Below are 17,970 nucleotides of genomic sequence, written 5' to 3'. Positions count from 1 at the left end.
AGGCTCCTGGGCTAACAAAGGGATTGCTCTTCCTTGGCTATACCAAGGGATTTGCAATGACAGTAAAGAACCTCTCTTTTTTCCTATGATCTACCTTCTGCCCTTGTACTTTCAATATCCTGTCTCACAAGGAGAATTAATTTGTGATTGAGGTATTTTTCTTATGAGGTGTTCTGGGTTTTTTTCTTTCACTCTGTTTGCAATCAGCAAATGGGCCCTTCGAATATAACAGCTACAAGAATATCTGAAACTCAGGTTTTAGACTGGGGGGATGTTATTAAAGAAGAATTTTGAGACTTTGAAGACAAGAGTAATGGGGATTTAACTATTCAAATGTCCAAAGCTCCCAGACAAAACAGAAAATAGCAGAAGGAAGTGCAAAGGAAGAGCTCAAAAGGATAAATCTGTGTGGTTTAGGAAGGAGAAGGGATGAGATAATGTCTGGAAATTGATTAAAGTAGAGAAGTGACTGTGTAGACTGTGAGGAAGAGAATAAATCAGGCAATGAATGTGTTCAGAATTAACTCAGAGGACAAGTCCAGAGAAGAATTTTGCTGTCACAGTTGTGGCAGTAACATTGCCATATATCTAGTTTTACACCAGTACAGTCCCAAACAACATCTCAGCAGGCATGGCTTTTTCACAGAACCTGAGCACCCTGCTCAAAGGAGGGACAACTTAAAAGAAATATAAAGATTCTGAAGGTCATATCCAGTCAAGTTTTGAAGATTATTTTTCCCACAAAAAATTATTTTGTCAAATTTGTTTATTTTCACTCTTCAAAGTGAGCAAGAGCCGGCAGCAGTACGTCATGCCAGTATAGCTATGGCTTGGCTTGGAATGAAATACCAACAAAACTTTGCCAGTAATAAAGTTCCCAGGACTCACCACTTGGAAAGAATTTCTTGGTAGATTTCATACACAAAGAGGAGCACTTAATTCTCAATTAATTTTAATTCACTTTTGCACACCACCCTGCATCCTCTCTTCAGGTCTTCAGAAAAACTCTCCTAGTAAACTCTCCAGGCTGGCTGTGGGGCACCATCAGAGCTGCAGGATGCCCATCTCTCTTGGTATCTTAGGGCTGAGACTATGCTGTAGGTGTCTGTTGCCAGGTCCTCAGGAGTGTTCAGAGTAGCTCCTGGCTCTCTATTCCCCTTGCTCACTGAAAAACCACAGATACAGACCCTGCACAGGGTCCTTCTCCATCCTTCCCACCCAAAGGTAGTCTTCAAAGGAAACCCATGTGTTTGTAGACTGACTGACAGCAGGAGCAGCCTGAAGGTTGTGGTGCTGGAAGTACAGGACCAGGAAACACAAGGAATTAACTTTTACTTGGGAAAGGATAAAAGATAATTGTCGGTGTTATACCATAAGGTAAAGGAGGCTGCAAGAGACAGTGAGTGCTAATACTGCAGCCAGATGGAAAAAGTAGAAGTAACATATCTGCTGGTAGATTGCACGTGAAAACATGGCAGACAAAAAGTACTTTGAGGAACAAATGGCAAAAGGAATAAATGCTATTAATGTTTCTTCATATCAAAGATCCAGAACCTTTTCAGAAAATCTGTAGGGCCAGCTGATAGTACAAAAGATCACAGCAGATATGGCCATTTAAAAATTATTTATTTGCTTACTGCTCCTAGTGGAAGAAACCTTGTGTTCAAATGGCTCCAGCCATTCTCAGGGGTTAGGGTTCTTAAGAAGGATTAGGTAGAAATCAAAATTAGTTCAGAAGAGAGATTTAAAAAGTCACAGAGTGAATAGCAATAATGACTAAGACTGATAATAAGTACTCAGGAGGTCTGTGTCTCTAAACTGGAAGAACTAAGATCATAGCAGTGATGGATGTGTCATTTAAAATTACTGGAAAGTTAAACAGGGGCAAACATGAGATCAATTTTAAAACTTTGCTCCAAAGGTGATGGAGTAACTACATGCCTCTTATTCCAGCTTAGATACTACAATGGGATCTGCCAATCTGTGCTGCATCTATGTGCTGTGGCAAAGTCTTTGTTGGGAAACCGCCACAGTGGCTTCTGTGAGAAGATGCCAGTGGCTGCACCCATGTCACAGAGCCAATGCCAGCCAGCCCCAGGACTTATTCATCAAAGCTGAGCCCATCAGTGATGCTGGTGGCACCTCTAAAACATATTTAAGGACGGGTAAAAATCCTGCACAGCAGCTGGAGAGAGGAGTAAGAATATGTGAGAGAAACAGCCCTGCTGACATTGAGGGCAGCGCAGAGGAGGGGCAGGAGTTGCTCCAGACACTGGAGCTGAGATTCCCCTGCAGCCTGAGGTGCAGCCCATGGTGAAGCAGCTGTGCACCTGCAACCCATGAAAGACCACAGGGAGCAGAGACCTTTTGAGGCACTGCATCTGTTTTTACACTGACATGACAGCGACAGGAGTACAGTGTCAGTCAGCTTCAAAGGCTGACTGATGCCCTTGGCAGCACTGAAGAATTCTTGATACTAGGTCATTTATCAAAGAACTATCTTTAGTTTATAGATGTGGGATGAGTTTAACTGGTTTTATCTCCAATGACATTACAAAGGCCATATGAAGAATGTTTTCAGCCCACACAGAATATAAAGTGGCTGCTCCTCACCACCATCTAAGAATGTTTATGTTGCTAGAGAAGGTCAGCTGGGAACACAGCTTCTGGAGAGCCCCATCATCTTATAAATGGGCAGTAAATGACAAAATACCTTCTGCCCTAGGGAAGGGGAAATTCACCAAACCTACACTTAGGTATCTACAATGTAAATGTGTACATGCAATGTCAATGAGGCTACTGCAAGCACTTCATTCTTTAATCTTGATGATTTGGCTGTGTGATTACCTCTTACTGTTCTGCTGATTTCTGATTCTTTTGAGTGCCTGCACCGTTTTCAAATATTTTGTCTTCTTTGTAACTCTGTTTTTTGTCATAGAGTGGAGGATTTAAGTTGTCCAAAAAAAAAAAAAAAATTTCCTTTTGGTTTATATGCTTGCAAAGTTACAGAACTGATCTTCACTCTGCACTGGCCATCATGTCTTCATTTGCTGAGTCTAACACTATCATGGCCTTCCAATAGCTTGATTAAAAGAGGAAAGGACATGTCACATATGACCCTACCACCAGCTGCCATAGCTTACCAGCAGAGAAGTTGTCAGACTCTCTGAGTTCAAACTCCAGCTTTCCAAAGTTACATAATTAAAAACCCACCCATCCTAGGCTTGCAAGATGGTACTTTTCCTGCCTGACAAGAAACCTGCAGGTTAACTTTAGAAGAAGCAGTGGGTGAAGAGCAAGAGCTTCCCCAGGTGATAAACTGTTAATTAGCAGAGATGTTAGAGGCATCACTGGATGCTCAGGAGAGTTCAGTGCATCAGCAGGTCTACCCAAAAGTACTCATTGGCCCTGCACTCCAGCAGCACAAATTCAGCTGCTGATACTGAGCCCATTATTTTCATTTCAGTCCATTCCTTACTCCTAGTGCTGGGAAAGTTTTCTGTAGGGAAAGGAGTGAGAGAGGAGGGGAGGGAAAGTTCTTTGACCCACAAAGAATCATCACTCTGGAAGAGTTAAAAATTAATGAGAGACAGGAGAGGGAAATATAAAGCTGAGATTAGTTCCTTGTTTGTTTTCTTGCTCCCCACCGTGAAGTTATAGAAATGCATCCAGTGTTCACTTTCTCCCACAGGCAGTTAATTACTTGTGTGAATAGTTTTCACTGCTTCCTGCTGCAATATCCCAGAACCACCGACACAGTGTTACCGTCTCTGCCACCTCCTCCCCACACAGCCAAAAGGAACAACAAGAAATCAGCTTAGCAGGGTCTTTTTGCAGCCAGGATGTCCCCTCTGCCACCTGCAGTGGCAGGACTGTTGGGGCTGGAGCTCAGACTGTTAGAGAGGAAACAGGAGAAGATGTGTGAAAGCAGAAGACAGAGAAAACAGGCACTGTCAATAAGAGAGACTCAAAGAGAGAAAATTTAGCTCTGTGAATATAACTACAATCTGTAAAATATCTCTATAAAACTCAGTCATCTTAGAGTTCCTTCTCCACCTAGTTCCTCTTCACTGCTTTCTTTAAGATTCCTGTACAGCTGTAGGTATCTCTGACACTGCTCAACCCTAACTTTCCATATATCCCAAAAGCCTTATCATGTAGCCAACATGATTAATGGAGAGGGCTGATAATATCACTTATTCACAGCTCTTCACTGGACACAGAACCTGGCAACAGCCCATTGCTCTTGCTTGTGCTTGCAGCCACTCTTATTAAGAAATCCAGTCAACACCTCAAGCTTAGAAAATTCTATGCCACCAGGAGTGGCAAAATATCGATGAGCTACCCATTCTCCCGAGCAGGACCCTGATCACACAGCCCTTCATTTGTGTTTTTTTTCTTTCTGACATGCTCTTGCTGCCTATGAGATACAATAACACAGTAAGACATCTTTGTCTTCTTCGGGTGCTGTCAGTACCTGAGGACTTTTACAATTCTACCCAAGGGGTAACATCAGTAGGTTTCAGCTGAAAACAACATTTCCCCTTCACCTGCACGAAGTGGCTCTTACAGAAGTAGGCCATTCCATTTTTCAGTAATTGAAGCCTGGAATAACTTTCCTTCCTTTGCGCCCTCAAGTTTTCAGAGCCCTGCAAGTCCCCCACCCAGTGCACACCAGGAGGCCTCCCCAGAGAGGGCAGGCAGGCAGCAGGAGCAGAACATAGCAACAAGGAGCGCTCCCGGGGAGCTTTGTTGACGCTTCCCAGGACTCCCACCCACTCTCCCAGCTAATAAATTCCCCTGTGCCAACCCCTCCATGCAGAAGGGCACGGAGCTGAGCTGGTTCCCTGCAATGCAGCTGCTCATCCCAGCCATCCTCTGCCTGCTGGGCTCCTGCTGCCTCTGGGGCACAGAGGCACGGCAATATGAGTCCGTCCTCATGGTGCCAAATGGAGGTCCCTGGGGCTCGTGGGGGCACAAGCAATTCTGCCCCAGAGGCTACGCAATGGGATTTGAATTGAAGGTAAGCTTTGACTTCTTCTTCAGCGTGGGGAACAAAACCTGCTGTGAGACAATGTTATTTTGTTCTGATCGTAGCACGGCTGGCCACAGCACTTTGCCCCATCACAGCAGTTTGTGTTGTATCTGCAGCATGCAGGCGTCTCAGCAAGAAATTTCTAGCGCAGAGTATCTCTCCAGGCTCCCTGCCACTGGGTGATTTCTTAGCAGAGGGGTCTATTGGGTAAGAAAATTCCTGAGGTTGGTACAGCAGAGCCTGTTCCCAGGGGCAAGTCCCACCTGCCAGCACCCCAGTTCTGGGTATCACAGCACATGGTGAGAGGGTGGGCATGGCCTGGGACAGCAGCCACCAAGCATTCTGTTTCCAGAGTGCCTGCTCCACCACTTGGTGAAGAACAGAGGTGGGCAATAGCAAAACGGGCTTCCTGAGAAATGTCATGGAGCTGCCTCACAGCCCTGCTCAGCTGCACTAATGTTCTTGCTCTGTCCCCAAAGCCTCCTGCCATCCCTCATCATGGATGATGAAAGGGTGACCTCTCCCTTTCTCTTCCCCTCTTCCAAGGTCCAGCCCTTCCAGGGATTTTGGCTGTTTGGTGATGACACAGCTCTGAATGGCGTCCGCCTGCACTGCACGGACGGCACAGTCATCGAGTCCTCCGTGGGGTGGTGAGCAGCCTTCGCTTTCTCCTCCTCCTCCAGGGCAGCAGCTTCTGGGGAGCTTGAAGGGAAACCAGTGCAATGGTTTCTCCATAGGCAGCCACAACCCCTGTGAAGGTGGCTCAACATCCCTCTTGAGGAGGTGGGTGAATTCCCCTTGGCCACAAAGTGTGAAGGTTTCAGCGTAAAGGTCTGGTCCCAGGGAAAGGAACAGTGCTTTGGAAAATGAAGGAAAGATCAGAAATTACGGATCTTAAAGCTATACTTTCTCCTTTTCTTCAAATGCTTACTTTGGAAAGTACATTGAGTAACAGGGACATGGCAAGCACCTGAAATTGCCAAGGGGTTCTGCAGGAACAGGGCAGACTGGAGCTGGTGGTGTCTGGGCATCCAGGGTAAGATGGGGAAGGAGAGTCAAACAGGTGCTCCTAGAAACCTGCCACCCACGTGTACGTCCCTTGCCCCAGGACTGCCAGGACCCTGGACAGGTTGTAATGCTGATTGCAGCACAGCAGAGGCTGGACAAGCCTTGATAGGTTGTTTTTTCTTCTGGCAGGTGGGGGAACTGGACCAAGGCCCAGTTCTGCTCCAGCAACAAGCTGGTGTCGTTCTCGCTGCGTGTGGAAAAGTGGCAGTACCTGCATGACAACACGGCAGTCAACAACGTGAGGTTCGCCTGCTCCAACAGTACCAACCTGGAGGGCTGGGGACTTTCAGGGGGTCACTTTGGCCCATGGAGCAGCAACTGCACCTCTGGGGCCATCTGTGGTCTCCAAACAAAGGTGGAGAAACCCCAGGGAAAGTGGGATGACACAGCTCTCAATGACATGAGAGTGTTCTGCTGTGAATAAGCCTGACTCCCCACCCTATGCCAGCATCTACAAAGCTGCACAGCATTAAACCTTGAATCTCTCCTTGCACAAAGAGAAGTGTACTTTTTTTTTTCTGTCTTATTTTGTCAAGGGTGGCCAGGTCCCATGGCTACAGCACTTCATAAGAAGGGTCTTTGTAATTATTGTGATTAAGCTATGTAACAAATTTATAACCTACAACATTCTTGTGAGGGAGCACAGGGGATTCCCACACCTGTTGGTAAGGCAGGAGGTGGGACTATAAGGGCTGAACGTTGAAGTAGAAGAGGGATCAGCTGCCCTGGCAGAAACTGTGGTTTCAAAGGAGGGGAACGGGAGCTCTTAATCCTATTTCCATTATAATGCTTAGGATGTGCAGGGATCACTAACAGACATCCATCCATCCATCCATCCATCCATCCATCCATCCATCCATCCACAAATAAGTTCAAATATACTGTGCAGCTTGTGAACCCAGCTCCATGCCTCTCCTTCCAGCCTTCTCAGCACATCTCCAGGTGCCCCGTGCAGAAGAGGCACTCTGAGGATTTTTGTTTCAAAGACTGCAGTAATTCACATGTATTGCAATCAGAAATGTACCATTGCACAGGTATTTTTCCTGAACCCACCACCATCTCCTTCAGCATCCAAATCTCCTGCTCAGCTCTTCTCTGGAGTTCATATTTTGTGCTGCTTCCTGGGGCTGTAGGCAATACCTTGAGTGTGAAGACATAACAAGTATGGGGCAGGGATTAGCCACAAACTCGGGTCTCACAGAGCATTATGCAGGAACTGGTTGGTTGGAGAGCATTATGGTGCACATGTGCAGGAAGGACTCGAGGAGGAAAGGAACAAACAGTGAGGATTAGGAGAGTTCCAGAGAGAATTGCAAAGATTTCAACAGGCACTTTCCTCAGTCCCAGGAGTGCGAAGAGGAGGCAGAAATCTGAGAAAGACATAGGATGGAAGGAGAATATCCTCAGCTCTTTAAAGTTCATAGACTTTGCCCATAATCATGTATTTGAAATTTGTTTGCTACAGTATTCTCTCTGATAAGTAAATCTTGCTTAGGAAGACTGTGAATGATCCTCAGTACCACCTGGGAGCGGAAACTTTATCCCTGTTGGGATCACAGATGTTCCAGAGGTTTCTGAAGTATTAACTGTACCATTGTGTGCCCTTATGCATCCAAAGGGACTGCTTGCCACTTGGCATGCAGCCAATAAAAGCCTTACAAAAGGTACATTTACAAGCACATGTAACCCTTTCTGCCAAGTTTTTGAAAACAGGGGTTTGAAAGTCCAAGCGGTTATTATTTTTATTGCCAGTTTGGTCGGTTTCCACATGCTTTTCTTATTCCATACTTAACTGGTAAGCCCCACAGAGCCACCTATTATATCAGGAGAGTACCAGATTTAAAATCAAAAGAGAAACACTGAATATGTGATCTGACAGCAAGGTCACACATCCTCATGGATGATTTCCAATTTTAAGAGATAAAGGCACTCTGGAGACAGCTTAATTTTTGTTACAGGAATCTCTCTCTACAATTGGATATAATGGGAAAATGCATAACTCAGCTTTTCTTCTGGAAAAAAGGTTCCCCTAGGGCACTTTGAAATACTCTGAGACAAAAAGATGGGATTCTTGTCATGAATGTCTCAAGTGTTTTTATGTTATCTTTGCATTATTATATCACTTTCATATTACTCATTATTCATTCACTTAAGTAAGTTGGTGTACACAGCATTTTACATGGCATTAAACATGAAAGAGTGTCTGTCAACAGGGAGGTTCCTGCAAGAAAACTACTCTTCAAAGTCATTTCATGATCTTCCCACTCAGGGCTTAGCCCTCCCCATCATAACAAAAACATTTGATTGGGCTGAATCCAAATTCCCTGGCAGATCCTCTTGAATGGTAAATATCCCATTTTCCAGGCAGAAGATATCTAACAGTGAAATGCCGCAGGATATATCCCTGTCCATTACTCCCTCAAATTCATTATTTGACTGATACCAGATTTTCTGCTGTGTATGTCTCTACAGCAGTGAGGTTTGTCACAGTCCACCCCAAAGTGGCAAGGTTTATGTCAAGCACTCACTTCCTGCGCACTCACACCAGCATGTGACCACTCTTCTCTCAGGAAAACCTGAATGGAATACCAGATGGAAATCCAAGGCACTTCCATAATCATCTTACTTCGTGTGCAATTACTCATCCTGATGCACCAGCAAGAGCTGGTTGAGATGTTTAATCTTACATCCCTCACTACATACATGTTTTGCCTTTAGGCTTCTGTGGTGAAAAATAGCCAGCAGCACCCATGTTTCCCCCATGCACTGGGCAGAGCATGCACTGTGCTCAAAATTGTATGTAAAGATATTCACAGCCACACTTCCTCAAAAGACACAGGTGATGTGCAGCAAGAGCTGTTAATGAAGTAACACCAGCTATTCACATATGGATGGGTTTGAGCATCTGGGGGGTGGGGACCAGCAATTAAATATCTCCCAGGGCTCACCTTGTACACATTTTGTTGGATAAGGGGAGGGATGGTGGTCTTGTTCTACCCAAAATAACAGCTTTCCTCCTCAGAAAGTCGTAGTTACTTGTCCAATATGGACTGATTCAGACAGAGAAATGCCAATGGAGTTTCACTACAGTAAAGAAGTGCATCAGGGGATATTCTCAAGCTAAAATCTTTGGTAAGGGAGTAGGTAGTAAAGGCAATTAAATGATGTAATTTACACTCCAGTGAGTGAAATACAAACCATGAGGGTCTCTCCACAGCTCAGAACTGCACCCAACAGGAGCATTCCTGTGATGATACTGGAGTGTTGGCCTTAAGCAGATAGCTGATAGCCCCTGTTTTATTGGAGGGGCTCTGTCTCACTTTTACTGTTTGTTCTGGTCACAGACTTCATACATAAAAACTACATTAATGTACCAGGACTCCTGTGGCATTTGGCATTTGTGCAACCAGGGAGCAGAAGGAAGGTCCATGCTCTAATCTTTGCTGCAACTGGAGCACACACATTAGCAGGTATCCTCTTCACATGCTAAGTGAGGTGACAGTGCACTTCTTAGGAGCCACAGTCCTGTGCCCTAGTTGTCACAACACCTGCAGCACCCTTCCTGGAGTGAGAGAATAAATATGAGTAATGAAATAGAGCAGGATGAAAAACACCTTGGAAATCATCCTGTTGTTTCTCCCAAGAGCACTGAAGGAAGACAGAACATTTGGATCTTCCCCGTTCTCATTCCAGGGTTTGGTTGCCCTGGTGCATTAGCAGCCTTTGGACATCACTGGCACATAACACAGCTGAAATAATGAATACTAAACCCGGGAAAATGCAGTATTCAAAGCTTTGAAAAATGTTCATGTCAGACATCAGGAATTCACCTCTAGGCACTGAGCATTTCAAACAAACTACCTCTGTAAAAGAGGTCAGACCCAAAAGGCTCCTGGGTAGTCTGTTTCCTCCCTAAAAGCAGCAAGGGTTGGACTCTACTCTAAACTCCATATGAGTTGTTGCAGCCTAGGAGATCTCTGGTGCTTATCAGCATTCTCCTTCTCTGAGACCACCACATTCCCTTCAGAAAAACTGCAAAGTTTGAACTTGGCTCCACGCTGAGCAAATGTCCCCAAAGTTCAGAACTCTTCCAAGCCAGCTTATTTCCTCTAGAACATCTTTAATGAAATACTTATTTACTGATTTTATCTCTTATTTTTTATTTTAGTAGGAGATTTGGTTTTGCTTCCACAAGTGTGTCTTTGACCTGCAATAAAATCTGTACTGAAGTAATGGCTAATTCTGAACAAGTAAGTAACAATTCCAGTAAATCCAAGGAAGGGTACATCCCTCTGACCTCTCTGTGCCCCTTTTCAGTAACAAATATGTCCTTTGAGCAAAAAAACAAAGTTGCTTGTGCTGTGGTTCTCCAGGGCCATAGCAGAGTGCTGCCTATACCCACATGATTAGAAGGAAGGTTAATGAATTGCTAAAGCACATGTTTCCAGTGGATAATTCAGACAGAAAGCATATTTAGGTGGCCTAGCAGTTTATTACATGAGATTATAATGGACATTATGCTCTTTGGCAAGTGTCATCTCAATATAAATTGATGAAACTCTTTACCTCTTAATGGAAAGTCCATTAGTAAAAGAATGGCTGTAATCTCTACTGATGCAAACCAGTGTCAGCCGTAATTTCTTTGGTATTAATATTTTTCCCTTTTTTCTTTTCTAACCCTTGATATTTTATATCTTCTCTTTGATTTTCTAACAAAAACAGCCTTCATCCTCAGCCATGACTTTGGATACACAATTTCTAACACTTATTGCTGTATTGGAGATTTCCTTCTTCTGCTCGGCTTCACCACAGTGTTTGCAGGGGCATTTCCATGGAGAGCAGCACTCTTCCTTGTGCAGGATTCAGCTGCTGACATAGGAATAACCTGTCTGCTGTGCAGCTTTCCAAGCTGCTGTGCCTAGGAAAGAGGAGTGGGAACACCACACCACCCATGCCACTTTGCCAGTACCCACAGCAGGTCCCCTTGGATGTCCATGAAGAAGCTGATCCCCTGCCAAGGTCTGAAGGTGGTCTCGCTGAAGAGGAGGAAAATTCACCTGTCCAGGGAGGCTGTACCCTCACTGGTGTGCATGGGGACCAGCTCCAGCACTGCTGCCCTTTACAGCCACCTGGACTTTCCACAACAATTTCACTTTACCCAGAGCATTTTAGCAAAGGAAGTGAGAGATTTTCTGCCTAAGCTTTGTTGTCTAAGCAGCTGATTTTTCAGGTGAGGTTTCTCCTTAGTGTTTGAAGGGATAAGGACATCTTTTGAAAGCTTCCCAGTACCAGCCTGCAATGGTGATACTGTGGGGGGAGCATCTTAATAGTAGGGAAAAAAATAATCACCTCTCATTCTTCTTCTCTCTGGAATTATTTTCAACTATATTAAAAAAAATAGAAAATTGATTATATGAAGAAAGACAGCACCATTTGCTGTTCTCATGATGCTTTAAAGTCTCACATCTGGTTTTACAAGAATAAGACACTAAGGAGGAGCAATAATTTCATCATCTTATTAATATCTGTGTCTTGTATTTGTACACTTGTACTACATCTACCAGAGTCTCATTATGCAGCTATTTTTTGCCATTTCATCACAATGGCCTGACAAAAAACAACTACTCTCTAAGCACCCAATTTCCCTTCTTCTCTAAATATTGCTTCTCTGCTTATACAGCTTTATCTAAATGCACCTCTGTCATCTGTAATAAGGTAATAGGTCTAAAAAGTACTTAGTGTCCTCTTGTGTCTTCCACTTCGGTATAGAACCCATTTTAAACCTAAACTAATGCCTTTATTACAGATCTTTCTTTCTGCTCCTTGTAGCAGTTTCAGATGCCATGTCCCAGTAACTGCAACAGGGAGAAAGAACATAAAACCATTCCAATGTTAGTGCAATTTTGCAATTTTCTTGGGCTGAAAAGTCATAAAATCACAGAATACCAGGTTGGAAAGGGACCTCAAGGATCACCTGGTTCAGCCTTTCTTGGCAAAATCATGGTGTAGACAAGATAGCCCAGCACCCTGTCCAACTTAAGATCTACAGTTGGGCAGGAAGCATTTATCCTGTTATCCATAAATGTCAGTTTTCCCCAACTTCTTTCATCATTTTGGGCCTCATTTTCTTTGGGCTTTAAGCTTTTTGGGCCGAGCATAATCTTATTTTGCACATAGGGTGTCTACTGTAAGAGGACATCTAGACCCTGCAACAAAGGGTTTGCCTCCTTCCCCAAGGCTTTTCGTGCAAACTCAGATAATGCCAAGAGGAAGAAATGTCATGTCTCTGGAGAACCTGCCTTTAACTAAGGAATCTGCATCTTTTTGTACTCCTGGAAAATATTTCTAAGAAAATTAGGCAACATCTTGAAGGTTGAACATTAAGTTGATTCAAATTTCAACAAGTGAGTTGGAAATCCCTCAAAAAATACAAGATTAATAATGGTAGAGAGAGACTAAGACCACAAAATCGGCTGCAGAGCAGCCATTACAGAATCATACGTCTCCAGCAATAATTTCCATACAAAGTGAGTAATATACTTTTATTCAGGCCCAACAGCTACAAAAACCTGAGTCATTCCTTTGCACAGGAGGAATAAATTTTGTTAGGGGTCAAATTGTGCTGAGGTTTCTCAATAGAAAAATGTAATTAATAAATAAGCACAAGTCCTCGTTAGGTGATGTTGTCCTGACAGCACAGAAAAAGCAAGTCAATAGCCAGTATTGTCCTTGGACTTGCCAGGAAATATTTGTTACTGAGCTGCAGCCCATGTGTTGAGCAACCCATACCAGTTTGGTTAAAAGGCTGGTGAAAAAGTCATCTCCAGCTTCTTGGGTTGAATGTGTTTCAGTCATTTCATTCTGTGCCCTCAATTTAAGCATCTAAAGAAACTTCTTTTAGTACAGTTGCACAAAGAATGATTGGCCAAATGAAGTTTTTTTAAAAGAAAATCAGATTTTATTTTCTTTCAGAAAAACACAATAAAAGAAGCTAGAATAAATCCTCTGCCAGAGAAATGCAGACATTTTTGTACCTAATCACACTGTTAAAATCACTAATTAATGGAGAAAATGTATTTCAGAGACACTATGATCTGTAGGTCCAGATTAATTAGGATAAGCTTTAATTATTCAGTGGTAATACATGCCACCTTTGAAATCAAAATCATCAAAAGTGGGTGCTTGCAAGCTCAGCAACTACCCCCAACACATTTCTTTCTGCTTGTACTAAGGCAGCAAGTAGATGTAATACAATTCCAATTTTCTCTGCAAGGCCTAAAGCCACCTCAGTTAGGCAGACTGATTCCCAGAAGCACACTCTGAAGAGGAGAGGGGACTTTGCAGAATATTTCTCCCCCACGTTAGAAGAGGTGACTCAGACCTTTTGAAAAGACTTTTGTCTCTCCTAATCTTCGTATTGATTGGGATGAAAATAAGAGGGAAAACTATTTGCTCCCAGTTTATTCTCTCAATTGCTCTTCCAATGTTTTGCTTTCCTTGTTATTTTCAAAAATCATTTTTGTGCTTTCTCCAATAACCTCACCCAGCATATTTTCAGAGCCATCAGAGCTCCTCTTTCCTTCCCTCTGATCAACTTTGCCAGCATGCCTAGAGCAGACCCCACTTTTGTGCCTTGTCCCTCTTTTGGGATTAGCTTCTCTTCATGTTGGCAGGACTTCCTATCACAGAAGCATTATCACCACCAGTGCCATTAATCAAGGCTCTGCCACAGGTAGGAGCATGCATTAGCAGACTACAGGCAGTCGGGAAAACAAGGGTATTTTATTAGCAAATTTTCAGATAAAAGCTGGCCATCAGTCAACTGGATAACCACAATTCCTTCTGGCTTCCAAATTACAGAGTAAAACATCATCATTTTCAAGTCTGGGTCCAGCAGCACTGTGGGAAGTGCATAATGATGGAATATGAACCTGGAAGTGGTCATTTTCTTTATGTGGCTCTGCCTGTACCACCACATAAATCACTGATTTCTCCCTTAAATCTTACAGTTTTCTTGCTTCACTTTCTTGGCAGGTACAGCAGTTTCCTTTGAATTTTACAGTCATTTTCTCTTCAGCTCTGAGTCAGTAAGTACTGGAGCTGGGGATGGTGGAGGCATCCATCACTGGAAACCCCACTGGAAACATTTTTCCTTCAGCCTAATTCCATGCTTGAGCTCAAAGATGCCATGGAGCAGAGTCATTATGAAAGTCACGCCAGTGAGACGTGTTGTCGTAAAACTGAGACCCCCACATAGGAACTTTGTAATTAAGGAATAAACAGAGGTAATGAGTCATTACATCTGGTGCTGTGGGAGTTTTAGGAAAGCATGTTTTCAGTAACTCACAGAAATAAGATGCAACCTTTACACAATTTTTTCTTTTATTGTTAGCAGTCGTAGGAAGCAGGACACAGATTTTTCCAGTTACTGGCATTTAGGTATCTCATAGATAGGTGCTGACAACTGGACCTCCTTAGTCCTTCTCCAGATGGTGACACTTGGACCTCACAGCTCTCACAAACAGCACAGGAAGATTACCAAGAAAGAATGATTGGGGAAAGGATTTAATAAAAGGAAAGGACAGGAATGCTGGGCAGGCACAGGGTTCAGTATGTTGAGCCATTTCTATCCCTCTTTCTCATTGCCTCATATTTCTCACCCATTTACCCTGATTCCTTCCCTTCCCCTAAACTTCCTGTAATAAATTTTACATAATCCCACAAACCTCTTCTGAAAACCCATGATAAACTTCACATATACCCAAAATCCCCCTCAAAGTCTGAACACCCTTGCAATAATCATGTTTTCCCTCTCTATCAGTGACAAAGCTGAGGCTGATGCCTTCAAGGCTGTGTCTGAGAAGGTTTATGACTGGCCCACTTATCAGCAACTAAAGTTTTTTTATTAACTCCATTGTGTTGGCTTGAGTTCCAATTGTCTGTGTCTCACCAAAGGAGGAAATATAATTCCTAGGTACAAAGCTTTTGATACAGATAGTTAAAAGTTGTTATGTACACGTCAACATATCTCCAGATCAAATCTGAAAGACTTGAAAATATTCAACAATCATCTTGAATACAAGTACCCATAATCACAGCTGTAGCATAACAGGAAAAGATATCTTTTTGCACCTCAGTTTCCCATCTCTCAATAACAGGCTGAGAATCTTTCCTTTCCCATAGATTATGATGTATTTGGGATAGAAACTGCTCTTGCTCTATATAATCACAGCATTTCTTGCCTCATCCTCTTGGAGACCCAAGTAATAATAAAATAGTGTATTATTTTCTCTGTTCTTCAAATAACTGTTGTTTCAGCAATGAAAAAGCTATCAGACAACAAACTCATCATGCTAACAGAAAACTGAGTTAGAGGTCTGAAATTGATATTACCAGGAATGAGCAAAGTCAGAAACACCACTGCATATCATTCCTAAAATCTTGAGCCATTCCACCAGAATAAAATTATTTTAAAAAAACCAACAAAAACAAAACAACAAAACACAAGGACAGAGAAAACTTCTTCTGCTGCAATTGCAATCACAGTGGCAGTCGGGATCCACAAAACAACCGTATAATCTTCTCAAGCTTAGGGAAATATCTGTGCTACTCTTTGCTCAAGGAACTCTGGGGGACAGATGCCACTTTGTGGGTTGTTTAGAGTGGAGCCAGGAACTCTTCTCAGCCCCTCGAACAATAATTTTTAAAAAAGAGAGACCTTTTTGCAAATGTAAGCTGTCGTGAATCCGTAATCAAACTCTTGACCTTAACAGCTGTATGTTACTTTTAGTAAATTTTCTATTTTCTGATGCTCTTGCATCTCATCCTGACTCTTGCAGTGCATCCAGAAACATGAGCCACAAGGAACACCAGATCCTCCAAAGATACATATCCTATCTGAAATAACAGGTTCACTGTCAGCACAAGAGTTCAGAGCTCCACACCAGCAACTCCTCTTCTTTGCTGTGCTCAGCAGGGGTACAGAGACCAGAGCTATTGTGCCCCTGGGATTTCTGAGGACTTGACTGAAAGTGCCATATTACCTACAATGGTGTGAAGCGAGAGATCTCACCTGTTCAGGGAAAGCAAAAAAAACCCAAACAACTGAAATCATTAAATAAAATGGTTCATAAAAGTCAGCAAAAAAATAAGCACAGGGGCTTATCCAGTCAGAGGGAGAGGCCACTGGCGTGACCTAGGGGAATATGTACCACCATTTGTGCAAGAAGAACTTGAGAACTGGAACCCAGCAGAACACAACTGGGATGTTTAAATTTGACCTAATTGGGGAAAAGGGAAAAAAAAAATCATGTTCTTTTCATTAATGGCAGAGAGACAATGAGAAGAGGCATCTGACTGCTTCTGTCCAATCTACATCCTTCATTATTTTCTATCACCTATGCTATTTTACCATCTTGTTTTTATGTGAAAGTCAGCAAAACTACACTTCAGAAACATCATGTATTGCTACAATGCCTCATTTCATCTTGAGCAAAATGTTTTTAAGAGGTCCTTCATCTTGATTGTGGATTTGAGTACAAACTCACAGCAATTCCCATTCTCCCAAAGTAACCTCCTTGCTGTTCTTCACATTTTCAGGATTATGCTAAAGCTATAAAAACCATATTTCCTAAACCTAAAACCACATGACATTAAACAGCATCATACTGATCATCTGGATCACAGTGTTATGTGAGACCAAAGATATGAATTGAACAGTGGAATGTACCAACATTTCCAGGGTTTCATTATCCTCCTAGGTTGATTATGGAAGTATAACACATGAGTTACAGAATCATAAAAAATCCAAATATATCTACTTCTTTCTCTGTAGGCCATTCAAACAAAAAACAGTCTTGAGGAAGACTGTTTTTTGAGGAAGACTTTGAAAATCCTTTTTGTTTGTTTTTTTCTTACCCATATGCATCAACCATTAGTGGTTCACTTGTTTTTTTCCCAGTTCAAATGGATGGGTTAGAAGAGTGCAGGTCCCTAGGTTCTCTTTAGTCTGTTTTTAGAAAAACATTTTTCTTCTGCAAGTCCTCTGAGACCTTGTCCAATTCCTTTGACTTCTGAAATACAACTACTGGTTTATATGAAAACTTACCCGCATTTTTTGGGGACTGGCTTCAGTTAAGATCCTATGGCTCTAGACAGAGAAGCGCTCAGTTCTCCCTGTATACCCCAGGGTAAATATAAATATAAATATATAAATATAAATATAAATAAATATTTCACCCACAATAAAAATAAATAATAAATATAAATACACATATATTACCAAACATCTAACATGCAATTTGTGAAACATATTAAACTTTCTCACCTTTAATAAGACACAATTTGTCTAGTATCTTAGAGGAAGGAAATTCAATAGTGTCCTGATGGCTGCTGCAAGACTCACAGGAGAGAAGTTACATTCTAAAGGAAATAACTCCTATATAGGACTAAAAAATAATGACATTAATTTTCTACATAAAAATACAGGCTACAATCCACCCTTCTTGGATTTGAGTTTGTACAATGCAGGTGTGTCTGTGTGAGGCAGATGTGCAAGTTCCCATCACAGCCCATGGAGAGCCAGGCAGGACAGGACACGGCTTGGAGTCCAGCAGCTCATCCCAAGAACACCACTCACTCTGAGGAGACTGAATCACTCTCTCAGCTCTGCTCACTATCCTGACTGTAAGAGGAGTTTAGACATCTTCCCAATACTGGTGGTAAAGCACACCTCCCTCTCCCAACTTCAGCTGAGATGTATTCTACTGCTTGCATCTCACCACTGAGTAGCAAAAACCCTGCACTTCTTGAAACATTTCTTAGTGAAACTGCAGAAGTAAATTCCAAGCAAATTCTGATGCATTACA

The 17,970-nt window shown here is 42.6% G+C and overlaps 1 protein-coding gene across 1 annotated transcript; it reads left to right on the top strand.

Moving 5' to 3' along the window:
- The first annotated feature begins 4,801 nt into the window (after nt 1-4,801).
- On the top strand, nt 4,802-6,615 carry LOC137466599 (vitelline membrane outer layer protein 1-like). Its single transcript, XM_068178283.1, has 3 exons — nt 4,802-5,023; nt 5,582-5,685; nt 6,233-6,615. The coding sequence occupies exons 1-3, from the start codon at nt 4,817-4,819 to the stop codon at nt 6,525-6,527; spliced, it is 606 nt and encodes a 201-aa protein (XP_068034384.1). The 5' UTR covers nt 4,802-4,816; the 3' UTR covers nt 6,528-6,615.
- Nucleotides 6,616-17,970: the final 11,355 nt, after the last annotated feature.

This window comes from Anomalospiza imberbis, chromosome 2, assembly GCF_031753505.1.
Source record: "Anomalospiza imberbis isolate Cuckoo-Finch-1a 21T00152 chromosome 2, ASM3175350v1, whole genome shotgun sequence".
NCBI classification, from domain to species: Eukaryota; Metazoa; Chordata; class Aves; order Passeriformes; family Viduidae; genus Anomalospiza; species Anomalospiza imberbis.
Note: the sequence above shows the minus strand (reverse complement) of the source record. Positions and strands in the feature narration are given on the sequence as shown.

What these genes read in the sequence shown, in the direction of transcription:
- LOC137466599 (XM_068178283.1), top strand. Translation starts at nt 4,817, where the DNA reads ATGCAGAAGGGCACGGAGCTGAGCTGGTTCCCTGCAATGCAGCTGCTC. An exon ending in CAATGGGATTTGAATTGAAG is followed by an intron (nt 5,024 to 5,581) that starts GTAAGCTTTGAC and finishes CCCTCTTCCAAG; the next exon opens with GTCCAGCCCTTCCAGGGATT. An exon ending in ATCGAGTCCTCCGTGGGGTG is followed by an intron (nt 5,686 to 6,232) that starts GTGAGCAGCCTT and finishes TTCTTCTGGCAG; the next exon opens with GTGGGGGAACTGGACCAAGG.